Source organism: Lepidochelys kempii, chromosome 16, assembly GCF_965140265.1.
Source record: "Lepidochelys kempii isolate rLepKem1 chromosome 16, rLepKem1.hap2, whole genome shotgun sequence".
Lineage (NCBI taxonomy): Eukaryota > Metazoa > Chordata > Testudines > Cheloniidae > Lepidochelys > Lepidochelys kempii.
In genome coordinates, this window is record NC_133271.1 from 13507347 (window position 1) to 13520508 (window position 13162).

At 53.1% G+C, this 13162-nt stretch overlaps 1 protein-coding gene across 1 annotated transcript in view; it reads right to left on the reverse strand.

The window, feature by feature from the left end:
* Positions 1-11667, reverse strand: part of ASTN2 (astrotactin 2) — a 602974-nt gene extending 591307 nt beyond the window's left edge. The window contains exon 1 of the mRNA XM_073314892.1: positions 11298-11667. Coding sequence (XP_073170993.1) covers positions 11298-11667 — 370 coding nt within the window. The remainder of the gene's footprint in view (positions 1-11297) is intronic.
* Positions 11668-13162: the final 1495 nt, after the last annotated feature.

The window sequence follows — 13162 nt, forward strand, 5'->3', positions numbered from 1 at the left end:
TATGCAATTACTGCAGCAGCCTCCGAGCCCTTCCGTGCTCCAGCCCAGGCTGCGGACCTGGGGACAGGCGAGAAGACAAGAACCGAACAGAGGTCTCACGAGCGACACCAAGCTCATCAGCAAGGCACAGTTAACTCTTCAGATGCGGCTTGGCAGCACATGGATTGCTTTGCTGTAAATCAGCCTTGCCCATCCTTTACTCGGTAGCCCCAACCGCAATCAGGACCCCATTGTGCTGGCACTGGATAGACAGTCCCTGCAACACAGACAAGCAATGGGCAGAAAAACAGCCACAGAGGGGGTGAACTAGGTCACCAGCAAGCCAGGGGAAGCAGAACCCAGCCCTCTGGACTTCTCAGTCCAGTGCCCTAACCTCTGAGCTACTGTCCCATTCCTTCCCCTCCCTCATCACCTCTGCAGTTAAACTGTAAGCGCTTTATGGCAGGGATCATGGCTTTTTATGAGCTCTGGAAAGAGACTTCTTGGGGACTGTAAAAATTATGAATACTTAATAATGGAAACAAAAGCCACAAGGTCCCTGGAGCGTCAGAGTCAGGCGAGAGAGATGGATTTACTCCACGGCTTTGACATTGGCTCATGTCCTTGGTACTGAGCATGGCTTAAGACCTCCATGCCTCTTCACACTCTCACGCCTATGAACGAGAACTCGCCCTGCCCCTGCATTCCCAGCCATTCCAGGGTGCCTTCCCCACTTTCCCCAGCGCCACTCCGCCTGGTGTGCCATTGGGTGCTCTCCTCCTCCTCACTGCAGCTCGTTAGTGCGGCTGGCTGTGCAATTTGAGTTTTATTCTGGGGCATCAGAAGGGCAGAGATGATGCACCGGAGGCAGCTGGCCCTGTAGGTTTCCGCCATCCTCCCACCACGGTGCACCACTTCCTGCTCACCTTACAGGAGATATGTGCAAAGCTACACTTATCAGGATCAGAAACAAATCTGGGGGCAGTTCTCCTCTGAAGGCCAAATCTCCAGGCAGCCAATCTCTGGCCCTTGCCTCCTCTCCTCTCCCTTAACAGGATAACCCCTGTGCATATCCTTGGGAGTAATACAGCCAACTCGCAATAATCTTCCTAAATTCAGCAGTTACCAGGTGCCTGGGAAATTTCTTTTACTGCTGATGCTGCTAATGGAAAATTTCTTCCCTTTCTCTGCTGCTTGCAAAGCCAAGTCATGGGTTCCCTAGCTCCTACAGGGCTTGCCTTTTAGAGAAAGATAGGGAGGCTGGAAGCATGGGGTTAGGACGACGTAGGCATTGTGGGGAGCAGATGAGAGACAGCTGGAAACATGCTGGTTCCTTTCTTTCCTGTATGAGCCTCATTCAGGACAGACGGGGTATCGTCTCCATCCAGGACTCAGCCCCTTTTGTCGCAATTAGCAGCAAGTCAACTTGTCCCTCTGTGCCGTGTTCTGCCGCCTCCTTGTTCAGAGCAGGAGGAACATACTGAAGGTAACTGAGGGATTGCACCAGAGTAACCCAACTTCCTCACTTGCCTGGCAGATACAGAGTAGAGCCAAGCAGTGTCCTCTGGTCCCAGGGGAGGCAAAGAGTTACATACCTGTTGTTCAAAGGTACCCTCAGAAAGATGTATCCAGACATCGGACACCAAGAACAACTGATTTTACATTCTGCATGCTTGGCATCTTCAATAAATTAGCTGTCTCCATGCTGTCTGGACACTAGGAATCCTAATCAAATTAGCAGAGCCCCAGCAGCAACCCGAAAACATTTGATTAGTTTACATGGCATCACTTCCTAAGTGGGCTACTGACAAGGTTCCTGTCTGTTTCACTCTGCTGCTGTTCCTACAGAGCAAGGGATGCAGAACCAGGGGCTGAAGGCAAAAGCGGGGAGAGAGAGAATAAAGAGGAGGGAAAGGACGATATTGGTTTCCTCTCCCTGTGCATGCAGCAGCAGTTAGAGGAGAAACACTCTCTCATTATTTCCAAATCATCCTAGATGCACTTGGGATACTGCACACAGTGAGAACTAATGTTACTGATCTCAAAAGCTTCCAACGTCAATGCCTTGATAGGACTTCACTTAGTCTGAGCTCTCAGCCTCACCGCTCCCTTCTCTGGGCACCTTGGTCAGGCCTTTGGCTTGACAATGGGCAGGTTTTTCAAACCATCTGAAAATGCTAGGGCTAGATCTGTATGGAAGGTGGTACAAGAACAATCCCTCCCCATCAGCCACCCACCCACCCACAGCAGGGAAATAACTTCTCCACCTGCCTCAGAGAACACTGGTCCCAAGCCAGCGTTCCAGTGACCTAGGGATCATTTAACACACGGAGAAAGCCGATGGGTCTGTTTGGAGTTTAGGAGTCAGGCAGTGATGCGTGTTAACCTCACACCCAGAAGCAGAATCAAGGTCCGTGCCAATTTGGTCTCATCCACATGGGGTCAAGCAGATATAGGGAGCAAGGTCTGTACCTAACACAATGGGGACCTGGCCTCTGACTACAATTCCTCTGCACTATGGCAATGCATATAAAATAAACAGTCTGAGACATTCAGTAACTGCTTTACGGAATGGGTATTTTGAGGGGCCCACCCATCTGGGCCTCTTCTGTCTCCCCTCCCACCCTGAAAAACACACACACACACACTGGGAACTAAAGTTCCCACGCCTACATTGCAAAGAAGTGCATTTTACACTGTGCCGTGGCCCTGGGAAAGGCAGATCTTGGGTGCCAAGGTATCTAGGTCAGGTGATTGACCCCACTTCTGCCCTCTCCCTTTTCAAAAGGGAGCAGGCAGAGGAAGAGAAAGTCGGGAAATGAGGGTTAAACCAGCTCACCCCACAACTGCAGGCCTCCTCTAGTAATTCCTACCCACTGTCTGGGAATTCAGCTGGAAAGTATGGGTTGCTTTCTCTATAGTTAATCTTCTGTTGCCACTAGCTGGTCAATATGGGTACTCTTGGAAAGCAGCAATTCTTTAAGGATGCTCTTGTGTTCAGATGCCAGAGGTAGTTTGAACCAAGTTCCCCCCTCCAACAACCCATATTAAAAAAGGCATTTATGGATGACTAAGCCCCCTCAGGAAGGATGAACTGCAGACAATGCTTTAAGAAAGGGATGCATAAGGGATCTCCCCCAGAAAAGTTATTTCTCAGCATTAGACAGCAGCAAGCATCACTTTGGGGCAGTTGGGGATGGGGCACACTAGCCAAGCAGCAGAGATGTGTGATCGGGACCACTGTGTGGCCAAGGTCTAACAAAATTCATGAGACTATGGTTCTCTCTAGGACCGCTCAGAAGTATTAAGCTTAAATTATTCCCCATCCTTTTACCTCTTCAAGAGAAGCAGGAAACAAATATCAGCTGGGTATAGGGAGATCTGAAGAGGGAGTAAAAGCTAGAGATTCAAGCATATTTCCCGACTCGGTGGTTGGGATGTTAGTACCTTTCTGAGAGCATCTGTGGCTCTTTACACAGTACAGGAGTGAGGCACAGAGAAGTTAAGTGACATTCCCAAGGTCACACAGCAAGTCAGCAGCAGAGCTAGGAATAAAACGCAGGTTTCCCTACCACCTAGCCCATTACGCAGCTGCGCAAAGCTGCCCATCTTAGTCAGCTGTTTGGTTTAGAATAGTAGGAATGAATTAGACAGAACAGATGCTGCCTCTTCCCACAAGGCCCATTCAAATCCACTGACAGGTGTTCAGGCCATGAGCCACCTCCTCCTAAAGGTAGCTTCTCTCAGTAAGCTGCATGGACAACTAGTGGCACCAGTCACACCCGCTTCCCAGCCCTGGCATTGAGAGACCCCGCAGGCCTTCTGTATTGGCTGTACAAAATCTCCTTAAAGAGAGTTGTATCTACTGCACTTAGACCCACGAGACTGTTCTTAACAGAGGCCATGCCTCCCGAGCCCTCCCTCTCTCTCTGAGCCATTACATTCACATCAGTTGCAAAGAGCTTCGGTGTCAAGGCGATTGACCATGAGTAGGGCTCCGTGTTTGTCACGGAGGTTGCGGAAGTCACGGATTCTGTGACTTCCTGCGACCTCCATGACTTCTGCAGCGGCCAGTGCTGCTGACCTTGGGGCTTCCCTCCCCCCGGCAGCAGGCCCCCAGGGGCTCCCCCACACCACACACAGCTGGTGCCACGGCCTCCCCGCAAGATTCAATCACAGGTATTTTTAGTAAAAGTCACAGACAGGTCATGAGCCACAATTTTGTGTTTCTTGCCCGTGACCTGTCCATGACTTTTACTAAAAATACCCGTGATTAAATCGTATCCTTAACCATGAGTCATTAACTTAAACAGGCAACAACCCATGGCCCCTTTCAATATCTTTCCTCTCTCACCCTCCATCTGTTCTGCATCCTCTACTTTGTGTAACACCATGGAAATGAAAGCCAGGTGGAAGCAGCCAGACGCAAAGTTTGTTCCATTTTCCCTTTCATCTTTGCACAGCCATGCCTAGTAAACAGCATACCCCCTAAGAGATTTCTACCTGGTCCAAATGGATATGTTTTAATAGAGGTTGTTCCACACAGACAGGCATCCTTCAAGAAGGAAAGCTCCTTGTTCTCTGAATCAGGTGACATCCCCCTTGCTTCTCCCTCCAGGGATTCCTCTGAAACAGTCGTGTTTTCATTGCATTCCCATCAGTGCTTTTGTGTGGCAGGGCTGGGTTCCGATTCTGCAGGAGGCAAGGCTGTTCAGTGAGTCTGGAAGTGGCTACCCTTTACCTGACTGGGCTATTTTGGATACAGCCAGCAGGAGGCAAGGATACACCCAATGGAAGAGTGTTATGCCAACCAGTGCCTTGCTCAGAGTACTACAGACTTGTTCCAGCCCAACACAAAGGGTCTGTGCAATAGAAAAGGAAGATACTTTCAACTAATTTGAGGTCAAGTTACTTCTCACTACGCAGTGGAACCCAAATATTGGGAACCATGCCATTGGCGGTCCAAAGTTGGTTCAGAGCACCAGAGTGCAAAATGCAACTCAGGTGACAAGGAAATACTCAGGAGTGCAATTCTGTTCAACATCATGGTTTCACTACGGACCTGATCCTGTTTTTCAAAAAAAAAAAAAAAGAAAAAAAGTCCCACCGACTAAAAACAGCTGCTATAAGCAGATTGTATTGTATTGTTAAAGAAGCAGCAGCAAATGCATAAACATTTCCATTGTTGCCCTCTTTTCACTTTCCAAAAATCCCACTTTTGGGCAGGCAGCAAGCTTGGAAAAATTCCAGCTTAAAAACAAAAAGATGTTTTTTGTTTCTTTTTAAAGAGATCTGAGACGTCAGTTCAAATATTCTGAAAGGAGAAAAACATTCTCCCTATTAAAAAGATTCTGTATGGGGTTTTTTATTTGTTTTTTTTAAAGACAGCTCAAGCACCCAGATGGCTGCAGTAGAAAGTCAAAGTGTATCAAAACCAGGAATAAAGAACCTAGGAAAATGCATTAAAAATGACATTAAGAGGATGTTAGGATTGCATAGCTAAGGATCAAGAACAAAAATCGGGATGTGAAAGCAAAGTTGCACACACCACTTTAGCTCATGCCCCTTGCATGTGGGGGTGTTATTAACGATTATCCTAATACATATGCAGAAACACACTTTTTTCTGACACCCACAGATACACAGCATCTTGTAGTGCTACATATGCCAGTCACACAGAACCCATTGAAGTCATTTACAAGAAGTACACAGGAAATTGTTCTTACGTAAGATACTACAATGTAAGTAACAGATCAATAGTGAAAATTTGCCAGGATATATATAGGCCATCTAGTTTAGCTTGGTCGCTAACTGCTTCATTCTCTGAACTGCAGTTAAAGCAGGTTGTGTTGCCTGGTGAATAGACGTTGTACAGTGCATAGCTGCTGAGTAAATCAAGATACACGCCCCAGAGTGAAGAGGCCTCATCAGAGAGCATCTAAGGTCAACAAAGATGCTGGACCATTACGCCAGTGAAAACAATAGAAGAATGAAAAGGTACTGCAAAGTGTAACTGGTGTATCCAAGGTTGTAGAAAATCACGAGTGATGGTGTGTTATCTATCAATGCATAATGCATATGGACAAGGGGCACAGCTGAACTTGTCATTGCCAGCCTTTTGAGTGCTTTGTGCCCTGCAAGCCTGGGGGTCTCTTCATGGGTTTTTTTGGGGCGGGCTGCAAGTTAAGACAGGGAAAAGGTTTATGAAACATGCTGAGCATTGGGGCCAGAGTCACAGAGAAATGCAATGACGTGTATGGGCATGCAAGGAACTAACTCTCATGGGAGTAAGAAAGCCAGGCTAGGCCAGTGTTTTAGCTGGACATTCCCCGAGGCGATCAGAGGAGGACTCAAGTTAGTTAACCCTTTTTCGGGGTCTCGGATCCAACAGCAACACCGCCAACCCCACAGCTGGTTTCAAACCAATACATACAGATAAATCCCTTGCAGAAGAACTCTGCACGGCCTTGGAGCTTATAGAGTATGTATCTCCAGACTCCAACACCCCCTAGTGGGCTAAAACACTCCTCCAGCACGCCATCTGTACAGACACAGTCACAACTTTTAAACATTTACACATACTGGGAAAGGTGCAATCTCTTAAACACGTCCTCGGAGGTCAGGGTTACGGAGCATAACCACAGGGGAAGAAGCTTCTTTCTGATGCAGATCACCCCGTGTCCTTTTAGTAGAGTACCTCCTCCCAGGATTCAGATTCTCCAGCCTTTTTAGCCCACATCTCTGCTCGAGTTTGGTTGGTTTGTTTATTAGCAGGTTTCCCACTGTTACAGTTACAGCTACTACGGAGAAGGTTCCCACAGCCACCAGACTTTAGCAATGTATCTCCCAGCCTTGCTTTGAACAAATCCAGATGGCACTGCATGACGAATGCTAGCAGACGTGGGAGCCTTATCTACACTCCGGCTCCCACCAGTAGAAATTTTTAATCAAAAGACACCTATTGTAGGCAATGGCCCTAGCGAAGTCACGCTCCTTTCTCCACTCATGCAGAATTGCTTCCCTACAAAATAAGTCGGTTGTGGCCTTCGGAGAGTTTTGGGGCATTAAGAAGCAGTCTTGTGACCCAATTAGGCTTCAAGAAGGGGCACTTCAGCTGTGGACATTCACAGGAAAGGAAATAATCATGGAGATAAGAAAAAAGGGACGCGTATCAAGATTCTACAGCGGTGCCTGACAGAAGCCGCCACAAGTTACCGATTCATCCCCACAAAGATGTTACCATTAATAGATGAAGAGACTGTTCCCATAAGTTAGGCTCTTCTTTGTTTTGTTCTCAGCGACCTTTCCTTCAAAGTTCTTGGTACCAGCACTGCCATCAGCTCTGTTTTACGCTGGTTCTAGCTCAAATCCTCTAGGAAGCTACTCAGGGAGACGGTTTGGGACCAGCGCCTCAGAAAAGAGGTAAGGACACATCTGGGGCCATCTGAAGATGAAAAACATTCTGCTTCTCACGGAGAGAATGACCCAGGCACCCGTAAAATCGGAGCTCAGAAGAAAACTTGCCCACAGAGGCAAGTCTATGTACGGATTTCTACCATAAACCCAATCAATAAGTCCTTGACGTCCAATGGCAAGCACTACCGCAGCGAGGAGGGGACTAAGTGTTTAAGGCAATTTCCCTCACCACCCAAGAAGATCAGAGCTACTGGCCTCCCCCTTTTCCTACATTTGCAAGAACCTTTCATCCCAGAGGAGCCTGGCAAGCCACACAGCAAGTACAGCTGCTATTTAGAGTTGTAGAGCAGGCAGCAGAGGAAAAATCTACAGGGATAGTCACCTTGGGACGAGGGACCACACCTGAGAGAGCTTACCACAGAGCTTTACTGGTAACTTCGTTCCTGTCTCCCCACCCTCCACCACACACAAACCTTGACAACTCTGGGGTCACACCAAGCCAGAGACAGCGGGGTCCATAGATATTGCTAGTACACAAAGGCCTACCGGACTTCTATTCTAACCGCCCCACTATTCGCTGTGCCCAAAGAGCAATCCCACTAACCAGCAAAATCATTTACAGTGACTGTCCAGGAAAGAGTTAAATAGGAGAGGACCTCTTGCCACTCCTGGAGACAGAAAAAAAAAACGGCAGTATCAAAGTATCCACAAAAAGAAAAGGAGTACTTGGGGCACACTTCATTCGATGAAGTGAGCTGTAGCTCACGAAAGCTTATGCTCCAATAAATTGGCTAGTCTCTAAGGTGCCACAAGTCCTCCTTTTCTTTTTGCAGATACAAACTATCATGGCTGCTCCTCTGAAAAGTATCCACAGCAACTCATGAGACAGACCTTGGGAAAGGAGAGGGGGTTCCCTTCTGCAGAAGCAAGGCACTAATGAAGTTTAGAATCGTGGCAAAGCCATCCCATGTGGGGAATGTTCTCATTTATACTCTGCGGCAAGTTCAATATCTGCTGGCTTGGGGGATACCTTGAGGTGTCTAGCGCACAAAAGAGATTGTAACAGAAGCCAGCATTGAGAAAGAGTTGGAGTAATTGTGAGTCCTAGTCAAGGCACAGGCTCGCTGAAAAGTAGGGCAATTCTTAGGCATACTGTGTCCCTCAACCAAGTCACCCATTGCAATGGGGTTTGCCGTACTAGGTCAGACTGCTGCTCTGTCAGGTCTAGTACCCTTCGCATGGCAGGAACCAATATTTAAGGCTACGTGCAGGTGCTTTTGCCTTCCTCTGATGCATTTAGCTAGGGATGTATAGTGGGGCTAGGGAGAATCCACTCCTGATCCCTGCTGTAACTGCATTTTGCCCTGAAACCTCAACTCAGTGAATCAAAGTTTCCTGTTACCTTTTTTTCACTCTCCTGTATGGTAAAGCCAGCCCAGCACATCAGGGGCTGTTCCCTGAGTCTGAGATTTCTTACCTAGAGTACAGGGTTTTTTTAAGTTCTGGATTTGTTGTTGTTGTTGTTTGTGATTGACTTAAGATGCCTAGGAAGGCAAGCAGACTGCACAGTGAGGTTCTGACAAGCTCAGTTTAAGAGGCATCCAAGTATTTATTACAAGCATTTTCTATTGGAAGAGCCTCCCAGGGGGTTAAAAGACCATGAGATGCAGTTAGTTATTTCACTTCTGTGGCATATCACAATCCCTGAAAAAACAGTCACTTGTAAACAACAGTCTGCGGCTAAACACACAGCTCTGTACCAGGTTAGCATGCATATAGGCTAGAATAGCTTGACGTGCTAAATGCATAGAAAACAATCCACTCAAAGTCACAACAGAGAGGAGCACCTTCATCAGCACCACACACATAAAGCCAAGCAGGTATTCAAATTACAGGCGGCTTAGATCCCAGAGAAGGAGAAAGCCAATGGATAAAGAGGAGATGTTTTGAGATCAACAAAAGCCTTCAGTCTTCTGCCACAGCAGACACCACGCTTTAGCTACAGAATTCGAAACAGTTCACTTTTATGGAGTAGAACAAGTCAGAACGAATATATAAAATAGGATAATAGTGACAAGAAGGAGGAACATCCCATGTTAGAGCAGGAGATCAACTAGCTTCATGCAGGAAAGATGTTCTCATAACCCATTTTAATTGTTCTTCGCTACCGGGAAATCCTAGAAAGTATGGAGAAACATGCAGTCATGCTGTAATAGTCCGTGACAGCTAAAGCATCACACAAAGCAGGGGTAATCAGAGAGCATTCAGCCAAAATATTTATAAGCAATCAAAGGAAATCTCCTCTTGTACCCTATGCTCAGCGGTAGCTTCTCCAGGGCCAGCCATTTCACAGGACTGCAGAAGACAGTTAAGTAGGAGTAGTGCCACCCAGCTTTGCAGGCTGATCCAATATGCTCCAAACCGGTCATTTGACAAGCCAGCAGGCAGCCTTGAGACCCTGCTACAGCTCTTTTCCCCCCTTCCAGAAAAAAAAAAGTGTGCAAAAAGGCAAACATTAAAAAGCTCTAAAAGATAATGAAGCTATCAATTACAAGGGAGGGAAATCAAACCACGGCAACATGACAGCACTAAAGTGACTCCTGCAGGATCATTGCAAAGAACATTTCTGAAATCAAACTGGTTGGCAACTCGGTGACGAGGCGAGATCGTGCCACATAAAGAATGTCCTATATTTTACATCTGCAAGGGCAGAGGAGTCCTGCCCAAGAGGACAAGGGTAAAAGCCCCTTGGTGAGAGAGCAAACATAAACCACTGTGCATTGTTGCGACAGGGAATGAAGGGGAGAAAAAGCTAGGAGGAAGTCTTTAAACTAAGGAAAGCAGGTACAGCTACAGGTATGCGAAAAGCCCAGAGGAACACACCTAAAAAGGCACAAGAGCTGTATCAAGTCAAATGCTCTCCACTCCTGAGCAAAAATGAATATAAATATAAATATTTCAGCCACAGTGAAAAGAGATAATGCCAGCTAATCTTCCCCTGAAACTGCACCCCACCAGGAGAGAGGACTTTAAGGGAGACGGGAGGGAAGGTAGCGGTGGGGGGGGGGGAAGAAAGACAGACAGGGACCCCCCAGAGAATTAGCTATGAGGGGTTGTGTATCATAGCCCCCACCACCACAGCTTCTGCCCCAGCCTTATTAACGCCTCAGTGCTCCACATTCCCTGGAGCAGTGGCAGGTACTTTGTTCCACACTCCCCCTCCAAACACCAGCCCGCCCTAGGGGTTGGGGGCACTGCCCACCAGCCAGCCCTCCCAGGCGGCCCCAGCGGCTCGCTCCCACCGCCGCTTCTTAGCCCCAACTGCTGCCCCCCAGAGTCACTCCAGCAGCTCAGCCCTCCTCTGCTTCCTTCGATCCATCATCTCCCCCGCGTCCTCCGAGCTGATCCCAAACAGGAGGGCAAGTTCCCCGCCCGCCAGCCAGCCACACCCCCCCCCCCAGGGGCAGGGCCGTGCCTCAGCTGCCCCCTCCCCACACCCAGAAATGCCCCCCTGCCCGCAAAGCGGAGCCCCTCGCCTTGCTCAGCCCCGTGTGGGGGCCAGAGGTGGCCCCATCCAACCTCTGCTCCTTCCCCGCGGGGGCCAGAGGCAGATCGGGCGTGTGCCCGGGTACCCACCCCGACCCCCCGCGCTCCCTCCTCCCGGGGGCCGAAAGCAGCTGGCTTAGCCCAGCTCCCGGTCCCCCACGGAGCAGGGAGAAGTCCGCGAACTCCGCTCCGTGCGCCCTCCTCCCGGGAGGCGGCAGCTCCCCGCCTCGCCCTTCGGACCCGGTGCCCACCCCACCGGTGCCAGGGCGAAGGCAACCCCGGGCCCCCCGGACCCTTGTCCCCTCCCGGCCTCCCATGCCCCGGGCAGCGACCCCCGGCGCCCCGCCCCGCCGCACCCAGGGTGAAGAAGGGCAGCTCCGTGTTGTCCAGATCGTCCTGCACCGCGATGCGCCCGGGCAGCTCGTTGCGGACGAAGAGCAGGAGCCGGGACTCGGCGGCGGGGCCGGGGCCCGAGGGGCCGGGGGCGGCGGCGCTGGCGGCCGGCGGGGAGCCGCGCCAGCTGATGTCGTTCTCGCGGAGCACGGGCAGGGTGGACACGGTGACCGTCTTCGCCCGGCACGGGCTGTCGGGCTCCCGCGAGGCGGACGAGCCGGGCCCGCTGGCCAGGAGCAGCAGCAGCGGCAGCAGCGGAGGCGGCGGCGGCGGCGGGCACCGGGAGGCGGCGGCGGCGGCGCGGAGCCGGCTGCGGCGCGGGGGAGCTGCCATGCCGGGCCGGGCTGGGGCGCTGGAGCCGGAGCGGGAGGCGCACGGAGAGCCGAGCGGGGCGAGCCGGCCGACTGAGCCTGCCGCTAGCGGCCCCTCCCCCGGCCGCCGCCGCGCCCCGCCCCCTGCCCGCCCCCGCGCCGCCCGGGACCCTCCCGGCCCGGGGCGCCGCTCGCCCCCGCCCCCTTCCGCCCGGCCCCGGGCCCTGCCCAGGGGTCCCGGGGGCTCCCAGAGCCTGCCCCCGCCCCGGAGCACCAGGGCCAGCCCCGCACCCCCCCCAGCTTCCCCCGACTCCCCCACCCAGCCCCGGAGCACCAGGACCAGGCCCGCACCCCCCCAGCTTCCCCCGACTCTCCCCCCCCCCAGCCCTGGAGCACCAGGGCCAGCCCCGCACCCCCACAGCTCCCCCCGACTCCCCCACCTAGCCCCGGAGCACCAGGGCCAGCCCCGCACCCCCCCAGCTTCCCCCGACTCTCCCCCCCCAGCCCTGGAGCACCAGGGCCAGCCCCGCACCCCCCCCAGCTTCCCCCGACTCCCCCACCCAGCCCCGGAGCACCAGGACCAGGCCCGCACCCCCCCAGCTTCCCCCGACTCCCCCACCCAGCCCCGGAGCACCAGGACCAGGCCCGCACCCCCCCAGCTTCCCCCGACTCTCCCCCCCCCAGCCCTGGAGCACCAGGGCCAGCCCCGCACCCCCCCCAGCTTCCCCCGACTCCCCCACCCAGCCCCGGAGCACCAGGACCAGGCCCGCACCCCCCCAGCTTCCCCCGACTCCCCCACCCAGCCCCGGAGCACCAGGACCAGCCCCGCACCCCCACAGCTCCCCCCGACTCCCCCACCTAGCCCCGGAGCACCAGGGCCAGCCCCGCACCCCCCCCAGCTTCCCCCGACTCTCCCCCCCCCCAGCCCTGGAGCACCAGGACCAGGCCCGCACCCCCACAGCTCCCCCCGACTCTCCCCCCCAGCCCTGGAGCACCAGGGCCAGCCCTGCACCCCCCCCATCTCTCCCCGACTCCCCCCACCCAGCCCCGGAGCACCAGGGCCAGCCCCGCACCCCCCCATCTCTCCCCGACTCCCCCCACCCAGCCCCGGAGCACCAGGGCCAGCCCCGCACCCCCCTCAGCTCCCCCCGCCCCCCCACCACCACCCCCCCCCCAGGTCTGGAGCACCAGGGCCAGCCCCGCACCCTCCCAGCTCCCCCCCCCCCCCCCCAGGCCTGGAGCACCAGAGCCAGCCTCGCACCCCCCCAGCTCCCCTCCCTCGCCCTGGAGCACCAGGACCAGGCCCGCACCCTCCCAGCTCCCCCCAGCCCTGGAGCACCAGAGCCAGCCCCTCACCTTCCCAGCTCCCCCTCTCCCAGCCCCGCCCCCACAGACCCTCCCGGCTGTTCCGCAGCCTCCTCCTGGCTGCTCATTCCCAGCGCTCCAGCCCTCCCCTAATCCCAGGAATCCCCACTGCCCTTCCCATCACCTTTTTAGCCTTCTTCCTGGGGGGAACT